Genomic DNA, 14238 nt, shown 5'->3' on the forward strand with positions numbered 1-14238 from the left:
GCATTTGGAAAGCAGTGACAGGATCGGTCCAAGTCAGCATGGATTTATGAAAGGGAAATCATGCTTGACAAATCTTCTAGAATTTTTTGAGGATGTAACTAATAGAGTGGACAAGGGAGAACCAGTGGATGTGGTGTATTTGGACTTTCAAAAGGCTTTTGACAAGGTCCCACACAAGAGATTGGTGTGTAAAATTAAAGCACATGGTATTGGGGACAATGTACTGACGTGGATAGAAAACTCGTTGGCAGACAGGAAGCAGAGAGTCAGGATAAACGGGTCCTTTTCAGAATGGCAGGCAGTGACTAGTGGGGTGCCGCAGGGCTCAGTGTTGGGACCCCAACTATTTACAATATACATTAATGATTTAGATGAAGGAATTGAGTGTAATATCTCCAAGTTTGCAGATTACATGAAGCTGGGTGGCAGTGTGAGCTGTGAGGAGGACGCTAAGAGGCTGTAGGGTGACTTGGACAGGTTAGGTGAATGGGCAAATGCATGGCAGATGCAGTATAATGTGGATAAATGTGAGGTTATCCACTTTGGTGGCAAAAACAGGAAGGCAGAATATTATCTGAATGGCGGCAGATTAGGAAAAGGGGAGATGCAACGAGACCTGGGTGTCATGGTACATCAGTCATTGAAAGTTGGCATGCAGGTACAGCAGGCGGTGAAGAAGGCAAATGGTATGTTGGCCTTCATAGCTAGGGGATTTGAGTATAGAAGCAGGGAAGTCTTACTGCAGTTGTACAGGGCCTTAGTGAGGCCTCACCTGGAATATTGTGTCAGTTTTGGTTTCCTAATCTGAGGAAGGATGTTCTTGCTATTGAGGGAGTGCAGCGAAGGTTCACCAGATTGATTCCCGGGATGGCAGGACTGACATATGAGGAGAGACTTGATCGACTGGGCCTGTATTCACTGGAGTTTAGAAGGATGAGAGGGGATCTCATAGAAACATAAAATTCTGACGGGACTAGACAGGTTAGACGCAGGAAGAATGTTCCCGATGTTGGGGAAGTCCAGAACTGGGGACATAGTCTAAGGATAAGTGGTAAGCCATTTAGGACTGAGATGAGGAGAAACTTCTTCACTCAGAGTTGTTAACCTGTGGAATTCCCTACTGCAGAGAGTTGTTGATGCCAGTTCATTGGATATATTCAAGAGGGAGTTAGATGTGGCCCTTATGGCTAAAGGGATCAAGGCATATGGAGAGAAAGCTGGAAAGTGGTACTGAGGTGAATGATCAGCCATGATCTTATTGAGTGGTGGTGCAGGCTCGAAGGGATGAATGGCCTACTCCCGCACCTATTTTCTATTTTTCCATGTTTCTATGTTTCTACTGCACAAGATAAGAGCTCATGGGGTTGGGGGTAATATATTAGCATGGTTAGAGGATTGGCTAACTGACAGAAAACAAAGGGTCGGGATAAATGGGTCATTTTCAGGTTGGCAAACTGTAACTAATGGGGTGCCACAGAGATCAGTGCTGGGCCTCAATTATTTACAATCTATTTTAATGACTTGGATGAAGGTACCGAATGTAAGGTAGCCAAATTTGCTGATGTTACAAAGATAGGTGGGAAAGCAAATTATGAGGAGGATGCAAAGAATCTGCAACGGGATATAGATAGGCTAAGTGAATGGGCAAAAATTTGGCAGATGGAGTATAATGTGGGAAAATATGAGGTTATCCACTTTGGTAGGAAAAATAAAAAAGCAAATTATTATATAAATGGGGAGAGATTACAAAATGCTGCGGTACAGAGGGATCTGGGGGTCTTTGTACATGAAACTCAAAAAGTTAACATTCAGGTACAACAAGTAATTAGGAAAGCAAATGGAATGTTGGCCTTTATTGCAAGGGGGATGGAGTATAAAAGTAAGAAAGTCCTGCTGCAACTGTACACCTGAAGTACTGCACACAGTATTGGTCTCCTTATTTAAGGAGGGATATATTTGCATTGGAGGCAGTTCAGAGAAGGTTCACAAGGTTGATTCTTGAGATGAAGGGGTTTTCATATGAAGAAAGGTTGAGCAGGTTGGGACTATTGGAGTTTAGAAGACTGGGAGGTGATCTTATTGAAACGTATAAGATTTTGAGGGGGACACGACAGGGTAAATGCAGAGAGGATGTTTCCTCTCGTGGGGGAATCTAGAACTAGGGGGCATAGTCTCAGAATAAGGGGCCGCCCATTTAAAGCGGAAATGAGGCGGAATTTCTTCTCTCAAGGTCGTGAATCTTTGGAATTCTCCATCCCAGAGAGCTGTGGAGGCTGGCTCATTGAATACATTTACAGTGGAGATAGATAGATTTTTGAAGGATAAGGGAGTCAAGGGTTATGGGAGAGGGTTGGGATGTGGAGTTGAGGCCAAGATCAGATCAGCCATGATCTTATTGAATGGCGGAGCAGGCTCGGGGGGCCAGCTGGCCTACTCCTGCTCCTATTTCTGAAGTTTCTTATGTTCTTATCCATTCATGGGATGTGGGCATCACTGGCAAGGCCAGCATTTATTGACCATCCCTAATTGCCCTTGAGAAGGTGGTGGTGAGCTATCTTCTTGAACCACTGCAGTCAGTGTGATGAAGGTTCTTCCACAGTGCTGTTAGGGAGGGAGTTCCAAGATGTTGAACAAGTGACAATAAAGGAACGTGAGAATGGTGAATAACTTGGAGGTGGTGGTGTTCCATTGCGCCTGTTGCCCTTGCCCTTCTACATGATAGAGGTCATGGGTTTGGGATGTGCTATTGACGAAGCCTTGGCGAGTTGCTGCATCTTATAGATGGACACACACGTTGTGCCGGTAATGGAGTGAAGGAATGTTTAATGGGGTGCCAATCAAGTAGACTGCTTTGTCCTGGATGGTGCAGTGTATACTAGAACAGGTTAGAGGCTGGATATTCTGCGACAAGTGGCTCACCAAACTCCCCAAAGCCACCTACCTATTTTCACCACCTACAAGGCACATGTCAGGAGTGTGATGGAATACTCTTCACTTGCCTGGATTGGTGCAGCTCCAACAACACTCAAGAAGCTCAACACAATCCAGGACAACGCAGCCTGCTTGGTTGGCACCCCATCCACCAGTTTAAACATCCAGTCCCTCCACCGTCGGCATATTTTGGCTACAATGTGCTCTTATCTACACAACGCACTGTAGCAAGTCACCAAGGCTTCTTCAGCAGCACTTCCCAAACCCAAGTTCTCCACTACCTCGAAGGATAAGGGCAGCTCAGCTGGGGAAACCCCGGTGAGCGAGTGGGGTCTGGTGCGGTAACTGAGCAGGACTCTGGACCGGCAGGTCTGCAGGGAGCCTTCCGACACACATTTCAAGCTTTACTTGATGGTTTGGACTGCCTGTTCTACCTGGCCATTGGATGCGGGCTTGAACGGGGCAGATGTGATGTGCTTGATCCCATTGCGGGTCTTGAATTCCTTGAATTCAGCACTGGTGAAGCACGGCCCATTGTCGCTGACAAGGACAGAAGACAGGCCGTGCGTGGCGAACATGGATTCGATGGTGGCAGTGGACGTGCTTAATGACATTATTACACATTCAATCCATTTTGAATAAGCATCCACAACAACCAAAAACATTTTGCCTAGAAACGGGCCCGTAAAGTCAATGTGGATCCTAGACCACGATTTGGAGGGCCATGACCACAAACTTAGCGTGCCTCTCTGGGTGCATTGGTCAGATGAGAGCAAGTGTTGCATTGGCGCACGCATGACTCCAAATCTGAGTCGATGCCGGGCCACCACACATGGGATCTGGCTATAGCTTTCACCATTACTATGCCTGGGTGGGTACTGTGTAGGTTGTGAATGAACGTTTCCCTGAATGGATATTTCATCTTTGCGCTGCTGGAACAGCTTGATCTCCGCTGGGACGCTGGACCAGCTTTCATGGAGGACACAGTTTTTTACAAGGGACAGTAAAGAATCCTGGCTGGTCCAGGTCCTGATCTGGCGGGCCGTAACGGGTGACTTTTCGTTTTGCAATGCATCCATCACCAAGAGCAAGACTGCAGGCTGTGCCATTTCCACCCCAGTGGTGGTCAATGGTAGCTGACTGAGAGCATCAGCGCAGTTCTCTGTGCCTGGTCTGTGGCGGATTACATAGTTGTATGCAGACAGCATGAATGTCCATCTTTGGATGCGGGCATAGGCATTGGTATTAATCCCTTTGCACTCTGAGAATAGCGATATGAGCGGCTTATGGTCAGTTTCTAACTCAAACTTGAGACCAAACAGATACTGGTGCATTTTTTTCATCCCATAAACGCATAAACAATAAACAGTTGCAATGTTCCCGATTCGTTAGCTTGTTGTAATACACAACCGGCCCCGTATGAAGACGCATCGCAAGCTAGCACTAAATGTTTACATGGGTTACACAGAACAAGCAGTTTGTTGGAACATATCAGATTTCTGGCTTTCTCAAAAGCAGCCTCTTGCCGATTTCCCCCATACCCAGTCATCTCCCTTGCGTAGCAGCACATGTAGGGGTTCTAGCAAGGTGCTTAACCCAGGTAGAAAATTACCGAAATAGTTGAGGAGTCCCAGGAACAACCGCAGCTCCGTCACGTTCTGTGGTCTTGGCGCGTTCTTGATGGCCTCCGTCTTGGCGCCGGTGGGTCTGATGCCATTTGCCGCGATTCTTCTCCCTAAGAACTCGACCTCTGGTGCCAGGAAAACACACTTCGAGCATTTCAACCTGAGTCCCATGCGATCTAGCCGACTTAGAACCTCTTCCAGGTTCTGCAAGTGTTCGATGGTGTCCCGACCTGTGACCACTATGTCGTCCTGGAAAACCACGGTGCGCGGAACCGACTTTAGCAGGCTCTCCATGTTCTTTTTGGGAATTGCCGTGGCCGATCGAATCCCAAACGGGCATCTATTATAGATGAACAGACCTTTGTGCGTGTTGATGCAGGTGAGGCCTTTCAAAGATTCCGCCAGCTCCTGCGTCATGTAGGCCGAGGTCAGGTCCAACTTGGTGAACATCTTTCCTCCAGCCAGGGTCGCAAATAGGTCATCCGCCTTGGGTAGTGGGTACTAGTCCTGTAGCGAAAAACGGTTAATCGTTACTTTATAGTCCCCACAAATTCTGACCGTGCCGTCGCCTTTGAGAACCGGAACAATCGGACTGACCCACTCGTTGAACTCCACCGGTGCAATGATGCCTTCTCGCTGCAGTCTGTCCAGCTTGATCTCCACTTTCTCTCACATCATATATGGCACCGCCCGTGCCTTGTGGTGGATGGGTCGTGTACCGGGAAACAAGTGGATCTGCACCTTCGCCCCCGAGAAACTTCCGATGCCTGGCTCAAACAGCGAAGGGAACTTGCTCATAACCTGGGCACATGAGGCGTTGCGATGGATGAGAGTGCTCGGATGTCGTCCCAGTTCCAGCGAATTTTTCCCATCCAGCTTCTGCCGAACAGTGTAGGGCCATCTCCTGGTAAAATCTATAGTGGGAGTTCGTGCTCCGTCATCGGAGACTTTTACTGCTGCGTTGCCAAAAACAGGGATCAGCTCTTTAGTGTAAGTTCTTAGCTTGGTACGAATGGGGCTAAGCTTGGGCCTGTGTGCCTTGTTGCACCACAGCCTGTCGAAGGCCTTTTTGCTCATGATAGACTGACTCGCACCCGTGTCCAGTTCCATGGATACTGGAATTCTGTCCAGTTCAACTTTTAGCATGATCGGTGGACATTTCATGGTGAAGGTGTGTACCCCGTACACTTCTGCCTCCTCGGTTTGAGTCTCTAGTTCAGCCTGATCTGCAATGGATCGATCCTCCTATGCAAGTGGTGGTTTGCAGGATTTGCAGCTCGTCTGCAGATTCGCTGGAGGTGTCCCATTGTTCCACAGCCTTTGCACACATAGTGTTTGAAGCGGTATTGATGGGTTTGATGATCACCTCCCCAGCGCCAACAAGGTGTTAACTGCCTCGCATTAACGATTGATGGCGGACTCTGGGTCATCTGAAGTCGTGCAGCTGCCGGCATGTACGTTCTGCCATTTGCATTCCTGCCTGAAAATGACGTTACTTTGTGTACAGTACTTGCCGAAACTTCTTTATGCTGCGAAATTTGTTTGGTGTTATCGCTGGTGGACATAAATGCCTGTGCTATCGTTATGGCTTTGCTCAGGTTCGGTGGTTCAATAGTTAATAGTTTGTGAAGGATAACCTCATGGCCAATGCCAAGCACAAAAAAGTCTCTTAGCATTTGCTCCAGGAATCCATCGAATTTGCAATGTCCTTCAAGGCGCCTTAGTTTGGCGACGTAGCTCGCCACTTCCTGGCCTTCAGACCGTTGACACGTGTAGAATCGATAGCTTGCCATCAGAACGCTTTCCTTCGGATTTAGGTGCTCCCAGACCAGCGTACACAGTTCTTCATATGATTTGGTTGTTGGTTTCACCGGAGTAAGAAGATTCTTCATGAGGCCACAGGTTGTTGCCCCACAGACAGTGAGAAGGATCGCCCTTCGTTTGGCAGCATTCTCATCCCCTTCCAGCTTGTTGGCCATGAAGTATTGGTCAAGTCGCTCCACGAAGGCCTCCCAATCATCCCCTTCTGAGAATTTCTCCAGGATACCAACAGTTCTCTGCATTTTTGCATGGTTATTTGTTATCTCATCGCCAGTTGTTAAGCTCATAATAAAGTAATGCAACTGAGTACTGTAGACAATGAGTAAGTGTGACCTTAGCTTCTTTATTCAAACTCCAGAGTGCTGGTAGAGCATAGAGGCCCACTTATGTACAGTGCTCCCAAGGGATGCTGGGATCAACAGGTAAGCCCTCTGGTGGCGGTATGATACAGGTTGCCTAGGGTTGCATACATAACACTTTATTATCCCTAGGAGATATTCAAAGGAATTATTTGGGGGTTGTTCCAAATTTCAGTATTGGCCTTTCATACTAATTCTGAATTCTGCAGTCTTACTCATACTGTTCCTGTACAAGGGTCCCACTTACAGTGGCCTGTTTTTGTGCTGTACACTCTATGTAACAGTCCTGAGAAAAGTTGTGGCAGACAGGAAGGAATTAGTAAATCTCAGGAGATCGCCATATGGCAATAGCATCTGCATTTTACCACTATACCAAAAGGACTACCCAACCATGAACAGCCTAGACAACTGTCCCAGGCTAGCGAGGTAAGAATCAACCAGAGTACCCTGACTGCTATCCAATAAATCCAGGCGGCGGCTCTGTGTAACATCAGACATGGATACTTGAAATGTCAAAATCCAACCCTGAAGCGCTGTGAGTGCTTCGAGCCTACTGACTACCAATACATAAGGAATGGTTTTCCCAATAATGCAACTAGGAGATGTGAATAGAGTCTCATAGGTCATGTTAGTCTATAAAACAGACAATGCTAGAGAGGTCTGTTCCCTTTGGTTGGGTCTTTGTTGTTAGATGTACATTGCTACCTTTGCGATAGCTCTGAGTAACTATTTTGGGCTTGTTGGATAAAGGACGTTATTCAAACTTGTTGAAACTTTCCTGATAGCTACTTAATGCTGTACTGCCTCTTTTTATCAGTGACTGATTATACAGCTGCACAGAACTCATTGACATTCAGCTATGGCAGACAAATTTTAATTTGATTTTACGTTTTTTAAGTTTCATTTGTTTTAATTGCCGGTGCTTTTAGTGTCCCCCTCTCCTTTTATAGGGGGCACTGGAAAAAAGGAAAAATTTGATTTTAGTGCCCCAAAAAAAAAAAAACCACAAAAAAAAAAACCCAAAAAAAACAAAAAAGGGCCTTGTAAATGTCTTGTGTGTGTCATCCAGGTCGGGTGGCACGGATACATGTTTTATGTTTTCGCAGGTAAACTCAAAAGAGTTTCAGCTGTGGCAGACAAATTTTAATTTGATTTTACGTATTTTAAGTTTAATTTGTTTTAATTGCCGGTGCTTTTAGTGTCCCCCTCTCCTTTTAAAGGGGGCACTGGAAAAAAGGAAAAATTTGATTTTAGTGCCCAAAAAAAAACACAAAAAAAAAACCCCCCAAAAAAAAAACAAAAAAGGGCCTTGTAAATGTCTTGTGTGTGTCATCCAGGTCGGGTGGCACGGATACATGTTTTATGTTTTCGCAGGTAAACTCAAAAGAGTTTCAGCTATGGCAGATAAACTCCAAAAAGAGTTTCAGCTATGGTTATTTCTATATATCTATATTTGCAGATTCTGAAGGAGGAGGAGAAGGCATCCTGGACAGGAGAGATTTCACTTTAGACTCTCCATTTGGATATGTCCTTACACTGACACCTATCTGATGAAACACACACGTATTGACGAAGATCCCCAAACTCTGCACTCCTGTAGCTAGACTTGAATGGAGTTCTAATGAGGCTCCCTGAACACAAGAATCATCGAATCAAACAGAGTAAAAGGAGGCCATTTGGGCCATCGTGCCTGTGCTGGCTCTTTGAAAGAGCTAAGTAATTAGTCCCACTCTTCTGAAGTTTGGACAAAATATCTGTCACAACTCCCAACCTTCCGTTCACAACTGTATAAAGCTGATAACGTATGCATTGTTTGTCTGGGCCAGGGATTTCATCAAATTGTGTGGAATTGAATTTTTCTTCGGCTTTTGTCTATTTTTTTTCAGTCCAGTAGAGTGGTATCGGGCTCCCCAATTAAACAATTAATTCACAACAAGCGTCCCCACAGAGGAACACCATTATCATAACTGCTTCAAACAAACTGAATTCGCATACAATAAATTATGATATGACATTATTTTCATTATCGATAAAACACAATGGCCCCGATTTTCCATTTATAATGCCAATGAAACTCAGCGCTCGCCGTCATTACTGTGTAAAACTTACAGCAACTTCTGGAGTCAACATCATAGTCATCATAGGCAGTCCTTAGATGACTGAACAGTCCAATACGGGAATTACAGTAAAACCCTTGAAAAAGTCAAGCCTTGTTAAATGAGGTGTAACTGAGTTTTTAGTGGCATACTAAGTCATAATTACTGCTGATAAACCTCTCTGGCCCTGAAAAATGCATTTTATATTTGTAGAATGTAATTTTCTCCATTGCATGTTAAAAGTTCCATAGATATTTTTACAATAATAGACTAATTTTTATTTTTTTTGTTTGCTATTTCAGCTTTTACCTTAATCCCATGTGTATGTCCCAAACTTAATTTCACGTTCTGTAAAATTATTAAAAAAGTGAAAGATAAAACCTGCTTGTTACTTCCTGATTTGCTGTCTGTGAGAATTCTTCAATGTGATTGCCTGCTTCGCCTGTTTGACATCATTGTTACTGGACACGCCAGAATGAAATTAACATTGGGAAAAATGAAATCCATGCCACAGAACCTGCTAAATGTTTGTGAGCAGCTTTCTTCGAGGTTAGCAGTGAGCGCCATCACTTCACCGCTGACTGCAAAATCCAGACCATTATATTCTGTTGTGCCCACCATTCTACAAAGACTTGGAGGGAGCCATGTGACTTTGTTCCAAGTTCACACAAACACATACAAGACAGTTACTGCTTTTGATGGTCTTTCATATATCACCCTTAATGTTCTCAGGGCACATCAAAGTGCTTCACAGCCAATAAATTGCTTTTGGAGTATAATCACCATTGCGTATTGAAATATAGCAGCCAATTTATGCATAGCAAAATCCCACAAACAGCAATGAAATAAATGACCAGTTAATCTGCTTATGTGGTGTTAGTTTTGGAATAAATATTGGCAGGATAAATCCTGCATTCTTCCAATATTGCCACAGGACCCTTTACAGCCATCTGAACAGGCAGATGGACCCTCAGTTTAAATTCTTATTTAAAAAAAAAACAGCACTTCTAATAATGCAGTACTACACTGATGTATCAGCGAAAATTATTTGCTCAAGTCCTTTAGTGGTTGCTGAATATTTGACCCCTCCCTCTTCAGACTCCTATAAACAGTTGGAATTATTCCAAAAATCCAGCTCCTCACAAGATAGTTACAGATGAGGAAAGCCATTCATCCCATCCTCGTTCATCCATCCATACCTCTCTTTCCTCCTTCAAGATGCTCCTTAAAACCTACCTATTTGACCAAGCTTTTGATCACCTGCCCTAACTTCTTATGTGGCTCGATGTCAAATTTTTGTCTCAATTACTTCGGTGAAGCGCCTTGGAATGTTTCACTACGTTAAAGGCACTATATAAATATAAGTTATTGTTGTAAAGACCCTAATGTCCTCCAATTACAGAATCTAATTGTTTCTTAAATGTTTCCATCTCTATTATTCTACCTGGTAGTCTATTCTATTTATTGGTCACTTTCTATGTAAAAAAACTTTCAATATCAGTTCTAAATTTTTTTTTTTAAAAACTAGTTTCAATTTTTGGGATGGCTTGAGAACATATCTGAATTGAATCTCCTTGCTGTACTCTTGCAATTTATTATCACCTTAAGGCAGAAAAGCCCAGGGTCCTTTCTCATAACTTCTGAGGGGGCTTGGCAGGGTAGATGCTGAGGCTGTTTCCCCCAGCTGGAGTGTCTAGAACTAGGGGGCATAGTCTCAGGATAAGCGGTCGGCCATTTAAGAGTGAAATAAGGAGGAATTTCTTCACTGAGGGTTGTGAAGTGTTGGAATTCTCTACCCCAGAGGGCTGTGGATACTCATGGAGTATATTCAAGACTGAGATAGATACATTTTTGGACTCTAGGGGAAAATCAAGAGATATGGGGATCAGGCAGGAAAGTGGAGTTTCAGTCAAAGATCAACCACAATCATTGAATGGCAGAGCAGGCTCAAGGGATCCTATGGTCTACTCCTATTTCGACCAGAATAGATCATAGCCAGATTGGGGTCTGACCAGAACACTACAAAATGGATTCAATTGTGGCTTCCTCAGAGTTGTATTCTGTTTTAACTATATAGTTCTATTGACAAATCTATTAGGATAGACACACTATCAGTGTTCTCGGTCAGGCTAACATCCCCAGCATTGAAGCATTGACCACGTTCGATCAACTCCGTTGGGCGGGCCACACAGTCCACATGCCCGACACGAGACTCCCAAAGCAAGTGCTCTATGTAGAACTTTGGCACGGCAAGCAAGGCACAGGTGGGCAGAGGAAACGCTTCAAGGTATCCTCAAAGCCTCCTTAATAAAGTGCAACATCCCCACCGACTCCTGGGAATCCCCGGCCCACAACCGCCCAAAATGGAGGAAGAGTATCCGGGAAACACTGAGCACTGAGTCTCATCATTGAGTGCATGCGGAACCCAAGCATAGACAGCAGAAGGAGCGTGCAGCAAATCAGGCTTCCCACCCACCCGTCCTTCAACCACTGTCTGCCCCACCTATGAGAGACTAAGTCCCACATTGGACTCAGGTCACCTGAAAACTCACATTAAAGTGGAAGCTAGTCATCTCGACTCTGAGGGACTGCCAATGATGATGAAGAAACATCCTATTGGCTTTAATGCTTGCTGCACATGACTGCTTGGGACATGTCAGACATCAAGTATTATAGGTCACTTAACTTAGTCAAGCATTATTTCAAAACCAGTCATTGACTATATTACCTGTCACACTTTACATTTGTTTGCATTACATTTCAGCTGCTACTGACATGTCGGCTTAAATATTTTGTTCAAGTTATTTTATAATCTGCGCTGTCTCTTCCAACCCATAGCAGCTCCTAGTTTTGATATCTGCAAATTCACCCAGTTTTGAGTTTCTGAATCAAGGTCATTGGTGTAAATTAGAAACAGCTGTGGTCCCAAAACCTAACCGTAGGGCATCCTACTCTTGCAGGACTTTTCAAACAACCACCCCTTGCTCCAACTTAGAAGATAAATACCAAACTTAACAAGGTCCGCAATTAACGCTTTCTGGAAGAACGGAGACATTCAGTAGACTGCACTTTTAAATTTCGCTTGAAGTGATCTGTGGAGAAATTTAAAAGCACAGTTTCTAAAATTCACAAGCGGTCCAGATCGCTAAATCTCGAACACAGCAGATGCCCAGGTTAAAATGAAATCGCAAGCCCGTTAAAAATATCAGTTAGCAGTTTGGTATTTTGGAAACACTAGATAGAGACTAATGGAATTCGAGCGAAGTTCGGCTACAACAACGAGATCAACCTTCGGTGGCTAGATGTTAATTCAAAGAGTGTGTGTGGCCACCAAAACCTCAAAGATGCACAAAAGAAATAGCTTGAAGGAAGAGGGTTTTCCCCACTGTCGTTAACCAAGTGACGGTCTGCTCTGCTACTCGGCAGCTGACCACAGGAAGGCGCCCGAGGACCGACTGCTCCACCATTGGTCTCTAACCACCCTGCTTCGTTGAAAACAAAAAAAAACACACAAAAGAGCTGCTAAAACGTGAAAATTTATTGACTCCCCCGCACTCTTCACACAGTTACTTATTAGTAGTAATCTTTAGATCGAGTTTTACATTTCACTTTTTAAAAGTAGCAAACATTACATTCAAAAAAGAAATTAAATCAAGATACATCCTCTACAATATATCACTGTTAAAGTTAAATTTTCTGAAAACGAAACGCACATAGCGGATTTAAAAACAAAAGAATTTGATTATGGCGTTCTCTTTTTTTTTCCATAAAGTATATATTTATATAACTGAGGTAGATTTCTGGTCTAGATTTGCCACCAGAAACATTAGATTGTAAACAAATTTAGACAAAGTATACATTCAGTCACTAGAAAAAACGTTTATCCCAGACTCAAAATAGTCTCAATAAAATGTCCAGATGTTATTAAGTCTACATGGTCAGGAACAAGACCTGAACTGAGCTCACGCTGCCTTCCTTGGTTGGCTTTATTTCAGCGGACCCTCTTGCTAACGCAGTTTCTGGTCTTGAGTTTGGAGAGGGTGGGCTGGAGCTTGGAAAGCGGGCAGTATTTGATGGTGTGCGCGTTGTCTCCGTTGGCCCCGCACAGGGGGCAAGTGTACCTCCGGAGGATGGGGCACAGCACCCGGCCGTCGGGGCTCTTCAGGATGTGGGTGGTGTAGAGGGTGACCGACTCGTTGTTGTTCCTGCAAAAGACGCAGATCTGCAGGTCGGACTTGGCCCGGGCTGGCCGCTGGTGGTTTGCAGGAGGGGGGTGAGGCTGGTAGTGGTGATGGTGGTGGGTCGAGGAGTGGGGCAGCTGCAGGTGGCTCTTGCTGTCCATCATGATCACATCCACTCGGTTCCAGCCGCCTTGCTCTCGGTCCTGGCGCTGCTGCTGGTACTGCTGCTGCTGCTGCTGCTGCTGGTGGTAGCCCCTGGAACCCCCCGAGAAAGGGCTGAACTGGGCGAAGCGCTCCTGCAGGTCGGAGCCCAGCAGCTGGCCCTGGTGGTGAGAGCACAGCCCCAGCTCGCTCAGGTCCAGCGAGCCGGCCAGGTAAGGCGCCCGGGACTGCAGCTCCAGCTGGCCGCCCGGCCGGAACCCCCCTCCGCCCGCCTGGCTGACAGCTTTGCTCACCAGTGTGCTCAGCCCCAAGTAATCGTTCCACGAGTTGAAAGTGTTGCCGCAAGCACTGGCGTACCGCTGCTGCAAATAATCCACCGGGCTGCTGTGATTCTCCAACTCAACCTGGTTGTTTATGGTCCCGAAACTTTCCATTTCTCATTTGCAAAGGGATTTTCCCCCCCCTCTCCTCTCCTCCTCCCGCCCCCCCGTTGTTGAATTCTTCGACGATGCACCCTTTTGGAACCGTGCAATTCCTTGCACATAAATGCAACAAAACGCACACCTCTTCTAAGCAAACTTTTGCAGCCAGCTCCGAGCACCCTTTAAATCCTGCAAATTTCACACAAACAAAGTCTCCAGCGCCATTTCTCTCCTTTCTGATCCCCCCACCAGCCGATTATCTCTTTAGAAATAGTAAGCCAGCTCCTCTGGGCCCCGCCCCCAGCCGCTGCTGATTGGACCACGCTCCGGGTGATCCACTCCAATGGGGAGGGGATGGTCTTCCTCTGGTTGGTTGGCGGCGCTGTCAATCAGCCCAGGGTCCGCCCCTCCCGCGTGACCACTCTTGAATGGCCAGCGCCCGGGTCAAGAGCAAGAGGTAAAGGGACTACAGGATGGATTGTTCACTGTCACAGTTGTCTCTGTGCATGCAACTCTGTGTCAAATGCAAAAAAAACCCTCAATGCAGGTTAGCTTCCGTACTCAACCTGACGGTTTTAAACAAAACTACAAGGAAAGAGAGAGAAAAAAGTTTTTCTTAAAAAAGGTGACCAAAAGTTTCA

The 14238-nt window shown here is 45.4% G+C and overlaps 1 protein-coding gene across 1 annotated transcript; it reads right to left on the reverse strand.

Moving 5' to 3' along the window:
• Window positions 1-12533: 12533 nt before the first annotated feature.
• On the reverse strand, window positions 12534-13619 carry LOC139259494 (nanos homolog 1-like). Its single transcript, XM_070874965.1, has one exon. The coding sequence runs from the start codon at window positions 13607-13609 to the stop codon at window positions 12824-12826; it is 786 nt and encodes a 261-aa protein (XP_070731066.1). The 5' UTR covers window positions 13610-13619; the 3' UTR covers window positions 12534-12823.
• Between the last annotated feature and the right edge of the window lie 619 nt (window positions 13620-14238).

Source organism: Pristiophorus japonicus, chromosome 3, assembly GCF_044704955.1.
Source record: "Pristiophorus japonicus isolate sPriJap1 chromosome 3, sPriJap1.hap1, whole genome shotgun sequence".
NCBI classification, from domain to species: Eukaryota; Metazoa; Chordata; class Chondrichthyes; family Pristiophoridae; genus Pristiophorus; species Pristiophorus japonicus.

Excerpts from the sequence above, each read along its gene's own strand:
- LOC139259494 (XM_070874965.1), bottom strand. The coding sequence starts at position 13,609 with ATGGAAAGTTTCGGGACCATAAACAACCAGGTTGAGTTGGAGAATCAC.